Source organism: Styela clava, chromosome 1 (genome assembly GCF_964204865.1).
Source record: "Styela clava chromosome 1, kaStyClav1.hap1.2, whole genome shotgun sequence".
Classification (NCBI taxonomy): Eukaryota; Metazoa; Chordata; class Ascidiacea; order Stolidobranchia; family Styelidae; genus Styela; species Styela clava.
In genome coordinates this window covers 4,384,410-4,404,109 of record NC_135250.1, presented here as the reverse complement: position 1 = coordinate 4,404,109, position 19,700 = coordinate 4,384,410, and the positions used below count along the sequence as shown (strand labels likewise).

The window sequence follows — 19,700 nt, the reverse complement described above, 5'->3', positions numbered from 1 at the left end:
CGAAATCTAATGATTCAATATGTAAATTTAGTGGCACAGATTTATATGTCTGATGAGACTGAGGGTTCAGAAATATAAAAGTAAGATATATTTTTACAAATTTTTGTTAAATATAGTGACATTCCATTTTCGCAGAATTTTATTTTATCAGTAAATAAACTAGCAAAGCAAAATGTTGAAACAAATAATCAAAGATATGTACGTTGATCCCGAGATATTGGCGGAATTACCGGAAGAACAAAAACAAATTTTATTTTTCAAAATCAGAGAAGAACAGGTTAGTAAAAGTTTTATTTTTTATAGTTTGCTTGGAACAAGGCCATGGGCCTTGGGCCAGAAAAGTGTGAGTCTGCCGTTCAATTTATAAATATTTCACTCAAAAGATGCGGTATATGGGCTTTTTGAGATTTACCTAATCTTAAACCTAATTTTGAGGTTTCAGATAAAAATAGCTCAAGGAATTTGTTGTGATTGCGATTAAATTTAGTTTTGGCACGAGGCCTATTGTTTTCTACAAGGTTTTTCGTTACACTCACATGGCCCGCCAGTCTAGGTGGGCAACATTTTTGGCCCTGTGTCTAAAAACCTTGCCCACCCCTGTCTAACCACTACGTTTTCTCGCCTCCTTGAACATAATCTTTTACGTTTTAATGTTCTATGCTGAATGCTCATGAACTCATTGTCACGGTGTAAATACACAGTTCATCCTAATTAAATTATTTATCAAAGCTTACTTTACATGTGTCTTACAGAAACGGCGATATTATGAAAGTGAAAAACAGTTTGAAAAGAAGATGGCGAAGAAATCGAATCAAAGTGAAAGTAAGCAATGGCTATTTTGTACTTATTCTGCGGTACTCTAATTCTCGGTGAAGCGGTTATTTGAGAGGGAGTGTAAAAATGTATCTTTTGCGAAAATGCTGTTTGGGCAAATCAATTTCAAATCTTAATAATTAAAGATCGAAGTATGGTCGCTAGAAGGAACTTTCTTCGAATTGTTCAAAATTCCTCATTATTTCACCCATTATTTCACCAAAAACTCTGTTATGTTTTCAACTGTAGGTAAAAGCCTTTTTCTCAGCATTGCTTATCCGCGGATCTTCTTAGAAAAATTCGGTACTCTCGGGCTTACCGTACAACCGTACCGGTACCGATGGGCAATCTTCGTGTCCATATATTTGAGTATTGCTATATTATTCCCTAATAATATTTTAGATGATGTCGAGTATTTCATATTTTTCTGTCTTATCCTCTTACATTTTAGTTATATGTGATTCTTTGTTCAAACTATTATTGCACATATTCGCCGCGATGTTTACTCCCAAATTCTCACAAAACCACTTTGTCCAAGTAAATTTAAAAAATAGTAAAGTAAATGAAGTTTTATTTGATCCACATCTTTCTTTGTGTGCGGTCTTAAAATTAAATAGTTTCTTTGTAGATGAGCTAAAGTTTTTTGTTACATCATGGTAGAAAGCCATATAAATGAGGTCAAAAATACTAAAGTGGGAGCTGCCTATATACGTGAATATTTTTATTATTATACTCTGCAGCCAATTTCACGAATATTTTAATTTACGTGTTCCCTATATTGTTGAAGAACTAAGTTATTGTTTCTCAAAGTGTTTAGCCCCAGGAGAAACCTAGGGGCTCCGCGATCAATTCAAATATCAACTTGGTTAATTTTGTAACTGTTCAAAGATGCAAATAAAAGTATTAACAAAATTCGAAATCGAGGCTGTAATTCAAATATCACATTGTCTAAAAATCCCAATAGATATTTTTATTTTCATAAATTTATTGTGGGGCTCCTTCAATAATAGTCAACCTCCTAACGAACTTTATAACACCCCCTGAGAGCCCCCTGGTTTATTTAAGTAATAACCGTGTAATTTCGTCATTATTTTTGAAAATAAATTTCTGAAAGTAAAGATTATATGGGCCTCCTGAAGTATGCGCACCAAGATGGCGCACAACCTTGACTCAGGTTGTGTACCAGGTTAGGGTTCAGGTTATGCGACATCTTGGTGCGCATACTTCAGGAGTACCGATAATATTATCTTCAACATTAAAAATATTAAAAAGCCGAATCGAAAGAGGTTTATAAAAGCACCACTTACGACTAGACAGCGGGGATTTTATATCTAAAGTTGACGTCTGATATACAATATTGAGTTGTATATTAACCAAACATAGATATACCACCCACTCAATGCAATTATGGAATAAACAGTATTATTATGAACAAACACCGATATTATATGATAATATTGACTTTATTACAAAATTTCGATTTCGAATGGATAGATAGAAAAAAGATAGAAACCTAATGATGTTTTTTTTATCGCTGTTTACATAAGCTAACGTTCACGAATGAATCTCTAGTGCAGTGGTTCCCGACCTTTTATGACTCGCAGAACTATTTTTACAGTTCCTTCCACAAAACAACTCCCCGTTTTTCTAATTTCATTGCTTATTAATAAATTTTTTCAAAGAGTGTTTCACTTTGCGTACCATGAATGGTTTAAACATAATGAGATTTGTAATCAACCAATCGAAACAACACTCTAAATACTACAGGAATAATATTAAGGGGGGCACGAGTAAGGGGGGCTGATACCTTCCGGAAGGAGGCCCATGAGCCATGAAAGGCTGAGAACCACAGCTTATAATATTGTGTATTAATATCTAAATATTTCAGAATCTGCAAAAATTCGTATCTTGGAAGACAGCAATGGCCAGCCTTGGACATGGGTAATGGGGGAACATCCTAACGATGTAACTGTTGAAGAAATATGGGCAAATATAGGGTATGTATATCATGTATGTTTTTATAATAAGTCTAGTACCGTGGTTCTATCTTTCATGAGCCGTTGCCAACTTTCAAAGACTTTCAGCACACTGCGGTCTCCTGCTCTTCGATTAAATGTTTTGTTTTGTTTTTAACGAGTTTCCAAAAAATATAGCTAAAAAATAAAGCTTGTTACCTTTCATCCTATTTTATGTGACGCTTATGTTACGTATTTCGCTCTGAACAAGGCTCCGTACAAGTAGCTCTAATATGCAAAGAGTTACTATTCTGGGAAGAAACGAAATCATTCCGGTTTGGTATAGCATACCTAATTTATTGCACCCTGCGGAGTGAGGTAGCGTGTCGGGTTTGAGATGTGCATCGCACACACTATCATAGTTTCGTATATACCAGGGGTGAGCAAGGTATTTAAACAAGGGGCCAAAAATTTTGCCCACCTAGACTGGCGGGCTATGTGAGTATAGCGTGAAAAGTTACATTCTATGAATAATACTTACAAATGCAAAAGTGGAAAACAATAAGCCTCGTGACGAAACTAAATTTAATCTCAATTTCAACAAATTTCTTGAGTTGTTTTTAGCTATAACATAAAATTTGGTTTTAGTTTGATTGTCGCAGCCTTTGGCGGGCCAGATTGAATTACCCAACGGGCCGGATTTGGCACGCGTTCCGTAGTTTTTCCATGTCAGGTATATAATGTTTGCTAAAGTAAAACGGTGTTTCGATGCGCCAAATAAACGTCGAATACTTTTCGTCTCTTGAGCGGTTCAGATATCTAGCTTCAAATTTTTGCAAATTTTGTTCTATGGAAATATTTGTTCCATTTGCTCATGGACCACAGAGAACGGATCCGTGCTCTTCTTTGGGAGTCGAACAACCAATCTGAGAAATCGTAATTTAGTGTTTGATAAAGTAGGATAGTTTTATTGAAGTGGTTTTCAAAATAATCGTCAAATATTCCGTCTCTTGAAGAGTTCGAAATCTGAATATCTGGCATCACACTTGCGCAAATTTTATTCTGTAACAATTTGTCTGGCCACAGCCAGACTTCCTCAGACAAGCAGTTTACAACGAAACCTATAAATCTTTTTTATAGCCTTTTTAATTCTTGTTTTGTAACCCTGTAGTTAGTACATACGGATCAACTCACACAAAGACAAATAGGCATAACAGTAATTAGTCAATAAATAACTTTGATGATTTATGCGCATATAACACGTTATGTCAGTTAATTACCTTACATGGCTTTGCTATAAAACTAACATTTTTATTTTATTTTGATCGATGTTGGCATATGACTGTGACTCATATAAGAGTATTTACTTTTTAATCTAATGAGAAATGGTCATAATTAAATTTGAAATTACTCACACAATTTAACGCAGTGTATGATTGATATTTGCCCAAAGGACAAATGCAGCCAGTTTTTCAGCAACGCTTAATTTGTATGAAGTAACAACACAGCGTCCGAGTTTGAGTGAGCGTGATATACATATATACACAGAAATATACATATTTAGCTAACTCATATGGATATACAGCCAATTTGATATATATATATATATAGTATACAGTCTTTCAGTCAACTTAATATGCAGAGTCTACATATAAAGAGGTGGCTGTATATATTTGTGCCATTGGATGGCGGTGCATATTTTGTTTACTGTATATGTATGTTGATTGGCTGTAAATTTGGCTGTATGTGTATATCACGTTACCAACCTCATCACAATTTGACATAGCGTATGATTAACGTTATCCAACTGATCACAGTTGACAAATACGGCCGCTCTGTCCACAGTAGTTAATTTGGAATTAAGTGGGTTCAGTAAGGTGAAAATACATAAGCAGCCAAAAATATGCATATACAGCCCGCATGCATATACTTTCTTTAGGATATTCATACATAGCCATTAAAATACACATATACAACCCACTCAATATGCATATACAGCCATTCAAGTGTTAATAGTGTATATGTATATACTGACTGTATTTGTATGGCCATTAGCATTGTGGCCCCCTTAAACTGTTCCTCTGGGTCCCTATGGGATTCACGGGCCCCCAGTTGACAACCGCTGTTACACATATTCATTTGGTTGTATATGCATGATTGCATATTATTCATTTTGGCTGTATGTGTCCATATCGCGATTGTTCACTGTTTAATTTTTTGATACGATTCAGAACATAAGGTGCATAAATTGTCCAAGTTCATCAATATTTAACTTTTTCAAATCTATTTACAGAAATAAAAACTGGGTTCCATCAACACGTAAAGAAAACCAAGCACCTGTTTCGAAAGTACAAGCAATCATATTCGCCAAGAACAAACACAGTCAAAATTTTGCAACTCCGGATAAAAAGAATCCTGAAATCCATAAAAATGAAATTGACGGAAAAAGTATTCAAACTGAGAATACAAACAATAATATTCCGAAACCAATAAGACCGGTAAAACCGAAACGAACAATACCCGACTCCGCTAAGGTACCTGCAAAACCTCCAGTATCAGCGGTAAAACCACAGCCAATAACGCCACCACAAGCAACTTCAAGGCCAATGGCAATACCTCGTGCAAATCAGGTAATAACTTCAAGTATAGAGAAGTTTATTTACCGGAAAGGTTTATTTACCACGCCCCAAGCTTTTTTTAATAGTATATTAGGGCAATGCTCAAATATATGGACACGACAGCCCAACGACTAAACGCGGGGCCGGTAGACTATATGCGACTTACATTGTAATCCGTTATCTGATCATTCAAAAGCTTTCAATAAAAATTGACAATCGATTCCAATATTTTACTGAAAAGACTGGTGGACAAGCGTTACGTATGCGACCAGGCACGCTGAAATAAAAAGCGTTCCCCTTAACATCGCGCTCAATTATTATAAAACAATGTACATTCAACAGGCTCCGAAGCAAACATCATTTAGTTCTTCACCTCAACAACTCCAACCTACGACATCTTCAAGTCCATCAGCCCATAGAACGTCTCCAACTGCCTCGCCTTCTTCTGCCAGAAAACCGCCGCCAGCTCAGAAACCAGTGGTATTGTCGAAGCCTATGAAAAAAACTCCGATTGCAAAAGATTCTGATTCAGACGAAGACGATTATGAAAGTAAGAGAAAATGTTATACCACCTTGTTTGTGCCATTGTGGAATGTGATTTACGTACTCCTGAAGTGTGTGTACCAGGTTGGGGTTGGGGCATAATCTTATTCCGATTTTCCTCATTTAAGTTACGAGTTCGGGGACTGTCTGCGTTAGACAATTGAATATACCCCCTTCACATAGGTTTTAGTCCCTTTACACAACTTGATGTAAAGTAGGCGAACAAAATTAGTTACACACACTTCTAGAGCGCCGTGATTTATATGTTTCTGTTGGGGTGTATCAGTAATGTCATGTCCCACACTTGTTACAGATTTGTTCTACTTGTGCCATATTATAAACTTCGTACGCTTATTGCTACATATACCCTTCTCCCCAAAGTATTATCTATCTGAATCCAAAAAATAGTATGAATCTCACTTATATCTTTACTGCCCCGAAATATGTATATATATAACGCTATAACAGTGGTAATGGTTTAGGACAGGTGGAACGAGCAAGAGGCAAGTGTAGGGCACGATATTTTGAGACACGGCTTGTGATCTACATTCAGCATAGGTTACAAGCCATTTGATAGATAAAAAATACTTTATTTTTATGTAATATTCCTAGAAAATGTGAAATTGTAACGCATTTCGAAACGGAAAATAAAATTCGAATGAAACCTGTAAAACTTTCTAACTTTGATATTATGAACCTAAAAAAATGGTCGAAGCAAATGAGTACATAGCCAGTTCTTTATCACGATTGCTTGAATTCCTCAAACCTATTTTTAAATTCAAGACATGGCTGAACTGGCGGATACTTTACCAAAGCAAGAACTTGGTGACAAAGAATGGGAGACGCAGTGTAAGTTTAGTTCTCATGCATTACATTTTTGCCTCACATAGTACAAAATGCGAAATGTTATAAATTTGACCGAATACCGGCTATTATTGTCCAGTTATAAATCCATGAGTATTATCAAACACATAAGAATATTTACTTGTTAAGGGCACTAAAATATAGATGACAATATTCCGGAAAATTCCGAAAAATAACCCGATGCAACAAAATATATAAAATACGTTTCTTTTTGAAATAAGTTTTCAAAACCATTGTTTCCCTTTTAGAAGCTTTATCCAGAGTAGAAATTTATTCTCACATTAACCGATTTTTCAAGTTTAAGTTTTCAGTTTGAGAAGTTTCTAATGTATGCACAAATAAGTTTTATTTTAATATTAAAGAACTAAAGAATACGAAACAAAATTTCCCCCAAGAACGACAAAATTTGCCTCCAATTGGAAACGTGGCTCTGTTCTAGACGTTTACATATTTAGATATTTACATGTCGAATAATTGTAATTGAAAAGTCTAACAAAAACTTAATATTCCACAGTGCAACGCTTCAAAGCTGCTGACAAACGAAGATCCATGAATGCTCGACGTGCAAGTATGCAAATAAAACGTCTTTCTCAACAGAATATTGTACAAGAACGAAAACTAGAAGACGTAAAGAAACGATTTGAAAGGCGAAGAAGTCAACGAGAAATGAAACCTAATTCACGACGGCCTGCTTTGCCTCCGAAGCCAACGGATATAAGGCCAAAACACCCAGCACCAAAGTAAATATGTTACATTTTTCTGCATTTCAACGTCATTATAGTTGTACTGGATTCGATTACAAAGTGATATCTACATAGTCGTACATAGTCGATATATATCGTACTTGGAGTAGCCACGAAGATGAAGGCCCTTGGTTTTTCGAAAACCTGCGATTTAAGCCAAAAATATCCAGCGTCAAAGTATATATGTTCGATTTTCCTACAATTTAATATTATTAGGAATGTCCCTACTTACGGTGTTATATGTGGGTAGGCTACATAACGTACTGGAAGAGTCCAGGCGAAGGCCTACATTAGTGATTCAGAGTTGAAACACTTAGCTTCAAAGTATATATATACCCAGTAGTGGGATTCAGCCGGTTCGCACCGGTTCTATAGAACCGTCTCACGGAATTTTATTAGATCAGCGAACCGGTTAGCATTACTGGTTACTGTCAATGTTCTGTTTGTAACAGAACCGGCTGAAAAATATGAATTTTGTGAAGGAACCGACTGACAAAAAATTTGAGTCCCATCGCTGTGTATACCTATTTAGTTTCATATTATAGATGCGCGTTCTCATCGTGTAATATGTGAGTAGCCTATATAACTTACTATAAGCAAGGCTTTTATTACCTCGGAAACCAAGGAATTTAAAGCCAAACCACGTCAGCACCAAAGTATATGCTTGCCTTCATTAATATAGTGAGGAGGATATGTTCTTCCAAGAATATAGTAACTTCATTTACATCATTGGCTGCTGGTCTGTATCCGTGTTTGGAGGAATAGGGTATATTTCTTTTCAAAAGCCTTTTAGATTCTAATTACTACGCTGGAATACCAGTGATTCTATTCCATGGTTGATGCTAGCATCAGTTGGTAAATATTGACATAAATAAGTGAGTACTCGTGTTCACATGCCTAAAACAAGCGTAGGGGGTTTCGATGGTTCTTGGATAACTTTACGGCGTTCCAGAAGTGTGTGTATCAATATGGAGGTAACTTATTTACATCATGTTGTGTAAAAGAAATGAAACCTAGGGGCAGGGGGTATATTCAGTAATGGGATTCAGTCGGTTTGCACCGGTTCTATCTAACCGTCTCACGGAATAATATGAGATCAGCAAACCGGTTAGCATTACTGAAAAAACATGACTTTTTGTAACAGAACCGACTGAAAATATGACATTTGTGTGATGGAACCGGCTGACAAAAAATTTGAATCCCACCACTGGGTATATTCACTTGGTTAACACACAGTCCCCGAACTCGTAATAGAACTAAAATAAGGAAAATTGGAATAAAGTAAGGTCTAATCTAACCCCAACCTGGTACACACACTACAAGAGTACCAATTTTACTGTAATGCTGAAATGAGTTGAAAATTCATCTAAAATATAAACTTACACAGAGTTGACCCTTCATAAAAAAATGGAGGCCCATAAATGTCTTAATCGCTTCCAGGAAAATGAAGAAAATTTATTTAACATTCGATCTTCTGTGTTTGTACAATTGTACCCAACAGAACTTTTAGTAATCTATGACTCTTTGCACTGAGGTTATGTTGTTTCTAGAAGATGTTCCATATTAAACATCTGTTTGTGTATGGTTCTATACCCAAAAGGTTCAGTAATCTAAGAAGCTTTGTACAAAAGTTATGTTATTTTTAGAAGATGTTACAAATTGAACCTCTGTTTGTGTATGATTATATACCCAAACGGTTCAGTAATCTGGAACGCTTTGTACAAAAGTTATGTTCTGTGATTAATATGTTCCAAATAGAACTTCAGTATTCTGAGATGCTTTGAACAAAAATTATGTTCTTTCTAGATTCTAGAATATGTTACAAATTGAACTTCTGTTTGTGTATGACTGTACCCAAATGTTTTACTAATCAAGGACGCACGGAAGTTATGTTTTCTCTAGAATATGTTCCGAATTCCTGGGTTCTGTTTTGTCTTCGAGTATAAAAAATTTAGCATATTTAGGAACTGTTTTCAATTATAATTTGCAGGTCTGGTAGAGCTCGTCGACCGACTAATCGCTCAGAAGTGGAAGAATGGTTTAAAGAAACGCAAACTGCAGAAATACTGGCTTCTGTTGACGATAATAATGCAATGCCAACGTGGTTCCATGGTATGTTGCTCGAGTAGAACGTTTCAGATCGATTTCTTTGGTCTTTTTTTAGTTCTACAGCATTACTTCACTCTTTGTATGTATGTTGATTCGATTTCACCAACCATCCGAATACATTTTCATTTAATCATTATATTTGATGAGTGAAAAAAGATTTTAATTTGATAATTACATGGGGACGAAATGGTCAAACAAAATTGTAACGTCATTGATTTTGTTCAACCAAATTGTATTTTATTGCATGATGGAATAGTTATTGTCCAGGATAAATCACAAAAAATCTTACGATTAGTACCCACGTTGGGAATGTTAGATTTCTCATGAAATTAAATCAAAATATCAATCTTTTGAGTCGGTAGCACAATAATATTCAACTTTACCATTTTGTTTAGGAATGATACCAAGAGTGAAAGCAGAGGCGCTATTAGCAAACAAAAATCAGGGAGATTTCTTGATTCGAATCAGTGAAAAAATCTGGGGTTATGCTCTAAGTTATAAGTAAGTTATTCCTTGCAAGATGTTATCTATGTACTGCTTATTACTAGGAATTTTGAGGTCTTTTGTTTTTACCTTAATATAGATAATTCACCATACTTGAATAATATTTCGAATGTTGCCCGCCACCGCCTACTAACGGTAGAATTTATTTCGAGAAAAATGTAATAAATTTTCAGGAATGATTCTCTAGCACCAACTTGCGGCCAACGTATTTAATCCCTAAACTTCGCTCATTTCAATTTATAGAGATGAATGCAAAGTGAAACACTTTCTCATCGATGCTTCTGAACCGAATTGTTATCATTTCTTTGGTAACGATCAGATTCGACATCCTGGATTGGAACAACTAATAGCATTTCATCAGGTAAACGAGAAAGTAATACTCATATATATATATGAAAACGAATATCGCGCATCAGTAGCTATATTAAAGGGCCTTATCAGAACACTGAGATTGCTCAAAAATCGACGGACAAGCCAGGCGTAATAAAGTGCTTCCATATAATATAAGAAGATTTTCCGTGGATTAAATAAAACAGCAAACTTTTAGGTTAAATTTCGGGCTCCATATGGCAGATAAATTTTGAAAAAAAAAAATGATTTGCGTTTCAGTGGCTTTAGTCGTTGCAGAAAACGAATAAACATATTTTGGTGCTACTTTGGTATGCAATCTCAACGGTTGCGTGATCACAGTGATTTAGTTAGTTTTAGGGTTAGGAACTGAATTCTATGAGAATATCTTTATGGCATGAAACGCATATCAAAGTGGCATCTCGTATGCGGTTGAGATCACGTTAGGCAATTGAGATTGCATATCCAAGTGGCACCGACATTTTAATCTACCCAACTGAATTAAGTTTAAACAAACCCAAATTTATATATAAATGGCTTCTCCATATATATAGTTAATTTTAAATGCATGAAGTTGATATTTTATACCTGTTTGTCTGCCAGACTGTCTGGTTAAACACAAATGATAAAAACATTCTATATATATTTCAAATCATTCTTCAATAACACTCTTGTGATAAACATCATCATTCATTCTTAGGACGAGCCTATTTCATACGGAGGAGAAATATTAAAGAACGAAATCGGTCAAGCCGACCCATCACATCCAGATTATATCGATTTAATACGAGGACCATCACCAGATGTTCACGTGAACAAAGCTACCAACGACACCGCTCTCTAGCAATTCCATGATACAGTGGTCACATCTTGGTAAAATAAATTCAAATCATAGACAGCGAACTTTATTGTGGTGACTATACGCAAAGCTGCATTAGGACGGGAACTGATTGAACCTCTCAGGTCGTGACAACTCAGAGACGCTCTGAATAAAGTATTAACCTGCCAGCGAAAAATACATTCTTTTCACAACAACAGGAAGAAAAATACAAACAAGAAAAAGATCCAAAGGCTCATTTCGTGTCCAATAATAAGAGCATTACGGCCAAAGAATTAAGCAGATCACAATCAATTTACTTTAAATCAATGTATTCATTACAAATGGTACCTGGCGAAGACTTTTGCTTGATCGGGTGCGGGCCTAGAATGTTCCCTAGCTTTTTATTTTAGGAGGGGGGAGGGGGGGGTAGGGAAATCACTGGGCCCGGCCTATGCACGATATACTAAATCAACATGTACACTACCTGAAAGCCATAATTCACTGTTGCCACATTTTGGGAGTTATGATAACCATTGCACGCTGAGTGTTTAACACACTTTTTAAAATTTGATAATAACATAAATATTAAAATATGTTTTGAAACTATTTTTTATTGGAACAACATGCAATCTTCAGCCTGAATCGACTGGTACTTGGAAAAGATAATTTCATTCACTCAAGCAACAAAACTTTTATTGTTTAATCAAAATTGTTTTATTCGATCATTTTGCAATAGCTTCACACTTTGCAGTATTTTTTAATTTTCTAGCAAGAGTGTTCGTTATCTTTATTATTATTTTAGTGGCTCCCGTAGTATGTAAACCAAGATGGCAGACACCAGAACGTGGAATGTGTACTAGGTTAGGGTTATGGCATAATTTTATCCCAATTTTCCTTATTTTAGTTCTATTACGAGTTCGGGAACTAGCCAAGTGACTCCCGTATTATTTGTACGTGAAATTATTGCCTAACCCTAACCTGGTACACATACTACGTTCCGGCGTTCGCCATCTTGGTTCACATACTACTTGAGTGCCTTATTTTTAATATTGATTCACCATTTATGTTTTATTGAAATCGTTTCTTACATTTTATATAATCATTGAATTGAAGTTATGACATTTTAGCTCTTTTTCACATAATCAAATATTACATATTCTGTTGTTTCTGTAAATTGGCGTGATGAAGAGCCAGCACTCGTGTGGTGAGTGTATAAACCAATATTTTTACAATTATCAAATGTGGTTAGCTATTTAAGTTAGAGTTTGAGATTAAGAATAGGAATCACCCAAGGTGTGTTACGGTCGCCCCCCTCCCCAAACTATGACTAGGGCTGGGCATTTCGAATCGAATATTCGAATCGAATAGTAAATTATTCGAATCGGTTCAGAACGAAATTTCGAATCGCCACCATCTTGTTTTTTTCCTTTCCGCCAATTATCGAGATAAATTTTTTAATTTTTTTTATTGAAGCCATATTTTTTCAAGGTAATTCTGACATAAGACTCTTTTCTGTATTGAGTTATTGATGAAAACGTGTTTTTTATTGTGTGTGGACGCTAAGCAATCTGTCTGAGTGATGTATTTTACGTTTCCAGTAATTTATGTGTCTGGAGGACCAAATACAAGAAAAAAGTTACATACAATTATATATCTCCCAAGTATTCGAGATTCGATTCGATTCGAAAAAAATATTCGATCCGATTCTGAAATCATCAGGTATTCGAAAATGCCCAGCCCTACTTATGACTAATGGCCCTCTAGCCAGAGGCTTTTAGCCCTCGTGGCCCCCCTTGTTTGCCATTCCAGTGATTTTCATAATATTATTTTGATTGGCAGATTCCAAATCCCATTATGTTCACTTCAAGCTCAACAAAGTGAAAACATCCTGTAAAATAACCTTATTGAGGAATGAACGGGAAGTTTTCTTGCCATGTGAAAAGTAAAATCAGTTTTTCGCCTAGTAGCATGCCTCCTTCCCAACCAACTGCTCTGTGTTTCCTTGGAGAGCCCAGGTTGATCACAGGTAATGTAATAAATTGTCCCCATACATGTCGAAACAGAAAGGGTCATGTTTTACTGATGTATTTGATATTTCCATACGTGACCGCTTGCACGGATTCTCGTTCTGGTCGAAAATGTGAACTCATAAAATTAAGCATTAAAAACGCAAACCAGACTGCCTTACGTGTGTAAAGTGGCGAAATTATTCTTCAAGTTAATGGTTTAATCATTGATAATATTTACAGGCAATTGTAACTTCACCGAAAAAAGTGAATCGGCTATCTGCAATCAAGTAATCCTTATTGATTAATTTCAATTTCCTTAATCTTTCATGATTTGATTATTTTTAAGGTTATTTGGTTTTGTTCAGTCAGCATGTCAGTGTTGCACTTTTTTAATTTGAAATGTGCATGTGTGTCAATTAAATGTTGTTTACTTGATATAATATAACTTCAATAATTTCACCAGTCATTTTATGCAAGTTTATTTTAAGCAGGATTTAGCGCTTTCGAGTAAAGTAGAGAGAGAGAGAGAAAATTACAAAAAATCACTGATCGGCCTAAGAGACATGCAATAGTCTATCAGGGCGACACAAGCAACAGTATAAAGTATGCTTATTTGTGCCTTACGCTCCAAACAAGGCCATTTACCAGGGAGGAGGGGTTTGCGGGACTCCACTTTTTGAAATGTAAAAAAGCATTTTTCTGTATATCATAAATAATAGTTCTCCGTAGCTTGAAACGCGTTTTAATCCTTCAAGACTCATGAAAACCCACATTTTCCGGCATCCGATTGTACCCGCTGGCTGGCACGGTCTAAGTGGCTAAATGCCAGACCCCCTAGCCCAGGCTGGTCCAAGGTTTTGGGCTCCGCGGGCCACGAAATTATTTTGGCATTGTTCGCGGGCCACAATAGTACCAAGAATAGGTGAACAGTTCAATACAAAACAAGCACTTTTATTGTGTTAACACATAGCTTTCAGGCATTGCCCCCTATAGGCTAATGGAATCCGCATCCGATGTTTAGTTTTCTATCATGCCTATATTGTTAGCATATATTCCCAACCAAAAGGATAGAAATCCAGGTAACAATTTAGACTGCCCATCACAACTTCAACTTCGCTGGTTGCTTCAGCTAGCCATCATACTAGTTAATTCAGTCACAGTAGTGATAACAACAATATGTCAAACGATTTTTCTGATTTATTTTATGAGCAATTTAAAATACGATATTTTGATTGCGCTCCGAATGCGGCGCGGATACAGATAATGGAGCGGCGGGCCACTTGCGGCCCGCGGGCCTGGGTTTGGACCACCCTGCCCAACGCCTTTAAAAAATCCTGGCTACGTCCTTGCCATGTACAAGAAACCACGCATATCTAGGAATATGTAAAGAGCCATAATTTTTTAAAGAACCCGTTGACAACGGTTGTGAAAACTCTCAGTGTTAAAATAAGAAGTTTATTTAATCTATTTTTTATTAATAAACAATTTTCATGTCAGTATATATTCTTGAGATTATCACTTATTTTACTAAAAACGTAATTCTGATTGTCAGTTCGGAAGTTTCGAAAGTAAAATCGTCCTCAGAATAATTGCATTTGATTATGTGAATAACAGGAACATTGTTATGTGTCATAAATATGAAAATACTTATTGTATAAGCGACACAAACTTATACGGAATTTTGTAAATAAATCAATTATCACGCTGTGACATCAACGTTAGGAAATGTAAACATTCACACTAGCTTGTCTTGTTTTATTTAAACTAAGTTGAACTTGGTATCTTTGCGATTATTACCATAATGGCGAATAATTACGTTATTCTGATGGTATAAAAATTTATAGAAGATGAAGTCAATTATGTTTATTTTGTGAATGTGTGCGATAACGGCGATTCCCCTACACCCAGCCCCCCTTTGGGAACCACACGTTCAACATCCGGTCTGATACTCCGAAAGATCAGGTCGAAACCGAGATGAAGGTTTTCCCAAAACATTCTTATTTTTTCAAGTATATCATTGGAGAGACTCCCGTAGTACGTGTACCAGGATAGGGTTGGGACATAATTTTATTCCGATTTCCTTATTTTAGTTCTATTACGAGTTCGGGGACTAGTTTTCCATGCGCAGATAGGTCTCCCTTTTTTGTAAAGTTTAAATAATATATAATATAAAGGATATTAGTAATACTACAGCAAACACAAATCAAAATTCCTCCCGAAAACGGCAATCCTCCTCCCGGAGAAGGGATTTCTATCCGGTTTGGTAACGTTGGTCTATCGCAATGGTTCTCAAACGATAGGACGCGCCCCACACGACTGGGTGTAGGCAATTTTTTTGGGGGTGCGTGAAGCTAATTCAAAATAAAAATATTTGTTAGATTTGATTTTGCCTGTCTTATTTTGTATATTTGGATCTTTTTATTTTGGATATTTGCGTTTCATTCGCGTTTTTTCAACATGTTTTTTGAATAAATCATACTTTCGCATTACAATCTGTTATTTGTAGCTTATTGTTAGCTAGTTACTTTTTGAGGTGGAGCGCCAGACTTCACAAATTCTAAAAATGGGCAGCGGCCTAAAAAGTTTCAGAACCACTGTGTCGTATAAAAGGAACAAGAAAAATAATGACCAGATAATGCCGTTATGATTGTTAATCTGTATCCGCATTATTACGTCAGCCCTTGTTGTTACTGACTATTTGTCATATATTTTAACATAGAAAATTTTTCCGTGAAAGAAGATAATTTCGCTACGCTTGTTATTTGTCATATCCGCGCATTAGATCAATTTGCATGGTAACTATTACGCAGAATGACAACAGTGAATGTTGTGCAATGTTTAGAATATTGAATTTGAAACTGGTTTTAGTTACATCAGCTCAAAAGTGAAAGCGAAAAACATTTATTAGAATGTGTTAAACTGCCTTCAATATCGTTTAAAACGTAATTCTAGTATAACACGCACGGACGTTTCGCTTGAACACATTTGCAAATTTGTGTGTGGGGTATTTGGAAATGAAATTGCAGTTCACATTAATCCACTTTTTAAAACATTAAATTTATCGTTTCAATAAAACATACAATTTATACAATTGAGTACAACGGTTTTTAAAATTTATTCAAACTGAGTAAATCGAGTGATTCAGTTAAATGTATATTAAATTCAAATTTTAAAACGGTTTTGATTTCCGTAATTAGGTTTCAAAACACTTGCAAAAGATATTTTCGTTAGTGAGCTGTCTTAGGTTTTAGAAACATTATTCAAACCGAATAAATCTAAATATAATGTTATAACTAATCAGTAATACATTCAACTCTAAGTCGATAGAATACCGTTCAGTTATAATTCAGGAAAAAGGGAATTTATCGTTATCATATATTGTTTTGGCCTTCACAGATGTATTAAATGAAGTAAAAATACTAAAACAATTATATACTGATTAAAAAACAACAATCCTGGTTTAAGACATATTTAGAACTGACTCCATAACAAAATTGAAACTGTAAAGGGACTTTATGGACACCCTGTATAGTGATGAATTAATGAATGGCGAAATTAGAATTAAAATTTCAAGTGGAACTTCATGGACACTCTGTATATTCAAATATGGGCCGTTTGCATACCGTTTAATTATATTTCAGAGCATATGACTATGATTAGGAATACCAACTTTAATGTTACAGGATTAATGTTGTATTACTGTAACGTTATATTACTGTTAATTGCCGTGTGCAACTGATATCAAAGCACGTCGGACGTCGGTTTCCTCAATACAAATAAATCTTTTAAACCAATTTACCTTTTAACGAACTTTCATCTGTTATTTTAAGAACCACGTTCAAACAAAACAAATAAATGTAAATAAATACAGTCAAGGGATTGAAGAAACCGCGCTAAATATACTTTGAATTTATGTAGGTTTCGCGAATGGTACCTATAACTGATTCATTGACCCAAAAAGGGTATCAAACTACAGTTTGAGAAACACTGAAAAACACTCATGTACATCTTTACTTGCGTCCCTCGAACTACTGCTCAGGTATCTCAGACCTCAAATAGAGAAACACTGAAATACACTCGAATCACCGATTTTATTTTTTCATCAAAGTAATCGTTATATTTGTGCTGATAACCCTGAATCAACTGATTTCATATAGCACGTCGGACGAAAGCATTTTGGTGTGCAAGAGTGGAAATTCTATCTTCAACCAAGGTCTGCCAGTAACAATTTGACATTCTCGTAATTTATACCACAATTTGAAATTCTTAATGCTAGAACTGCATGAACCGCACTAAAAATTTATTCACCGGATTTAGGATTATTATATTAAATAGATTCCGAACACCACTTGCTTTGTTTGTATGAGTGGGAATTCTATTTTATACCAAAGCCTGCCAGTAACAATTTGACATTCATGTTCTTTGTACCATAATTTAAAATTCCCAAAGTTAAAGTTCTATGGACCGCACTTAACATTTATTCATCGGATTTAGAATTTTCAAAAATGAGACTCCGAACACCACTTACTTGTTTGTATGATCAACTAACATAACTCGTTTTTATACAAAAACACTTGAGAGCTTGTAAAGTGTTATCACGGATAATTACAAACAGATAAACGTGACTGATGGTTCGTCACGATCGTGACAACAAAACGTTTTGAGAAATTTTCTGAAATCTTACACAAAAGAATTCTTTCTTTTAAGCTCGTGTAAGTATTCAACTACATTTAATAACACATTGAGTTCAATTTTGCATAGACGTCAAGTCAAGTCAATATTGTTAGGGAATCTGATCATCTACAAAGTGGAAAGTTTCCCGTTACCCAACTATTTTAATCAATAGTTAACGCTACATTGCGTTTTTTTTTCGATTATTTAACATGCGTAACGCCCATAGGTTTACACTGATTGTTTAAATATGCATGCAATTGCTATGCTTGTCTGAAGAAATCTGATCTTGGTCAGACGAAACGTTACAGGAATATATTTGTGTTAGTGTGCAGCAAGACTCTTGAATCACTTAAGATAGTTAAATGTTCACAATTTATGCTTTTTCTTGTGTGGAACACCTTGCCGTTCTTTTAATGAACTAAAGTGCATATTGTTAGGGATTCTGATTATCTGCGATGAAAGTTTTCCGCTGGCAAACAATTGTTTGTATTTCAATGCCATGCTCAAATTTAAAAGTTTTTTTATTCTTTTTTTTTTGTTTTTATTTTGTGTGTGAAAGAAGAGTCCGACGAAAGCGACAAGCTTTCGAATATACGACAAGGTATTTTAAAAGTAGTTTTGATGATTTTTTCATCCGTTCGCTTTAAATAAACCCATAGACAAGTAACCATAATTGTCATGTAAACAAGAGGTAATTTTTAATATTAGATATAGTTTCATTACTTCGAAAGTAAAGTAATACTTATCAAATTTTTACCGTGTAGGATTTTTTACAAACTTGAATTCTGTCAAACTTGCGTTCTGAGAAATGTTTGCCCAAGTACGTTTTCGTGGTAAAGTACAAATAGAATCCATTATCTCCAACGAAGGCTAAACGATAAGATTTTGATTGCCAAAAGCGCAGTTGTTTTGGTATTTAAAGACATCGAGTTGACACGATTTTTGGTAACGGTAGATTTAATCTCGATTGCGAAGTTTCGGAAACTAATCTTATAGCCAGAAGTCAGTAACCACGACTCAATGACATCAATAAAAATTAAAACGAATTTATTTTAGTCGTTTTTTTTTTTTAATTTTGACCCCCTTACTAACCCCAAACAACCAAAAAAATTGCGGACGCAGAAAAATACTATCAGTTGAGGTTGCGCGAGACTAACTCCCAATCCTTCCTCAATGCTTTTGCTCTAGTCACTAGTTGATCCGTATGCGTATAATGCAAGGATGCTGTAGCAGAAAAAAAAAACTATATTATGCAATTCAAGAGTTCTGCTGCACACTAACACAAATGTATTCATGAATTGCATAATGAAGCAGATAAATACATTTGCAAATGTGTTCAAGCGAAACACCCGTGCGTGTGAGACTAGAATTACGCTTACTTTAACGATATCGCATTGCAGGAACCTTTCACCCATTTCTTTCGTGTTACACAATTGTATATTTATGTCCTTAAATTATGCATAACCCAAATTGTGGCACATTATGTAACTCTTATTCTTGTGAAAGGATAATATACCCTGTCTAGCATAAAAGGGCGTATTGCGGTAACTTACATCTGCGGCACAGAAGGTTGTAACGTTAGTTGGAGACAGGTCAAATTTGAGATTAAAAATGAGTCAGAAAAAGACAGCACTGCGTAAAAATAAGAATAATTTTTTTGTTAGGTTTATTGTGCTTGGGATAATGCAACGCCGCAAATA

The 19,700-nt window shown here is 35.3% G+C and overlaps 1 protein-coding gene across 1 annotated transcript; it reads left to right on the top strand.

Annotated features, from left to right (window-relative positions):
- Positions 1-135: 135 nt before the first annotated feature.
- Positions 136-11,900, top strand: LOC120343590 (SH2 domain-containing protein 4A-like). The gene is made up of 11 exons (XM_039412802.2): positions 136-277; positions 753-822; positions 2,702-2,810; positions 5,062-5,398; positions 5,729-5,936; positions 6,713-6,778; positions 7,308-7,533; positions 9,527-9,648; positions 10,041-10,146; positions 10,393-10,510; positions 11,198-11,900. The coding sequence occupies exons 1-11, from the start codon at positions 173-175 to the stop codon at positions 11,339-11,341; spliced, it is 1,611 nt and encodes a 536-aa protein (XP_039268736.2). The 5' UTR covers positions 136-172; the 3' UTR covers positions 11,342-11,900.
- The last annotated feature ends 7,800 nt before the right edge of the window (positions 11,901-19,700 follow it).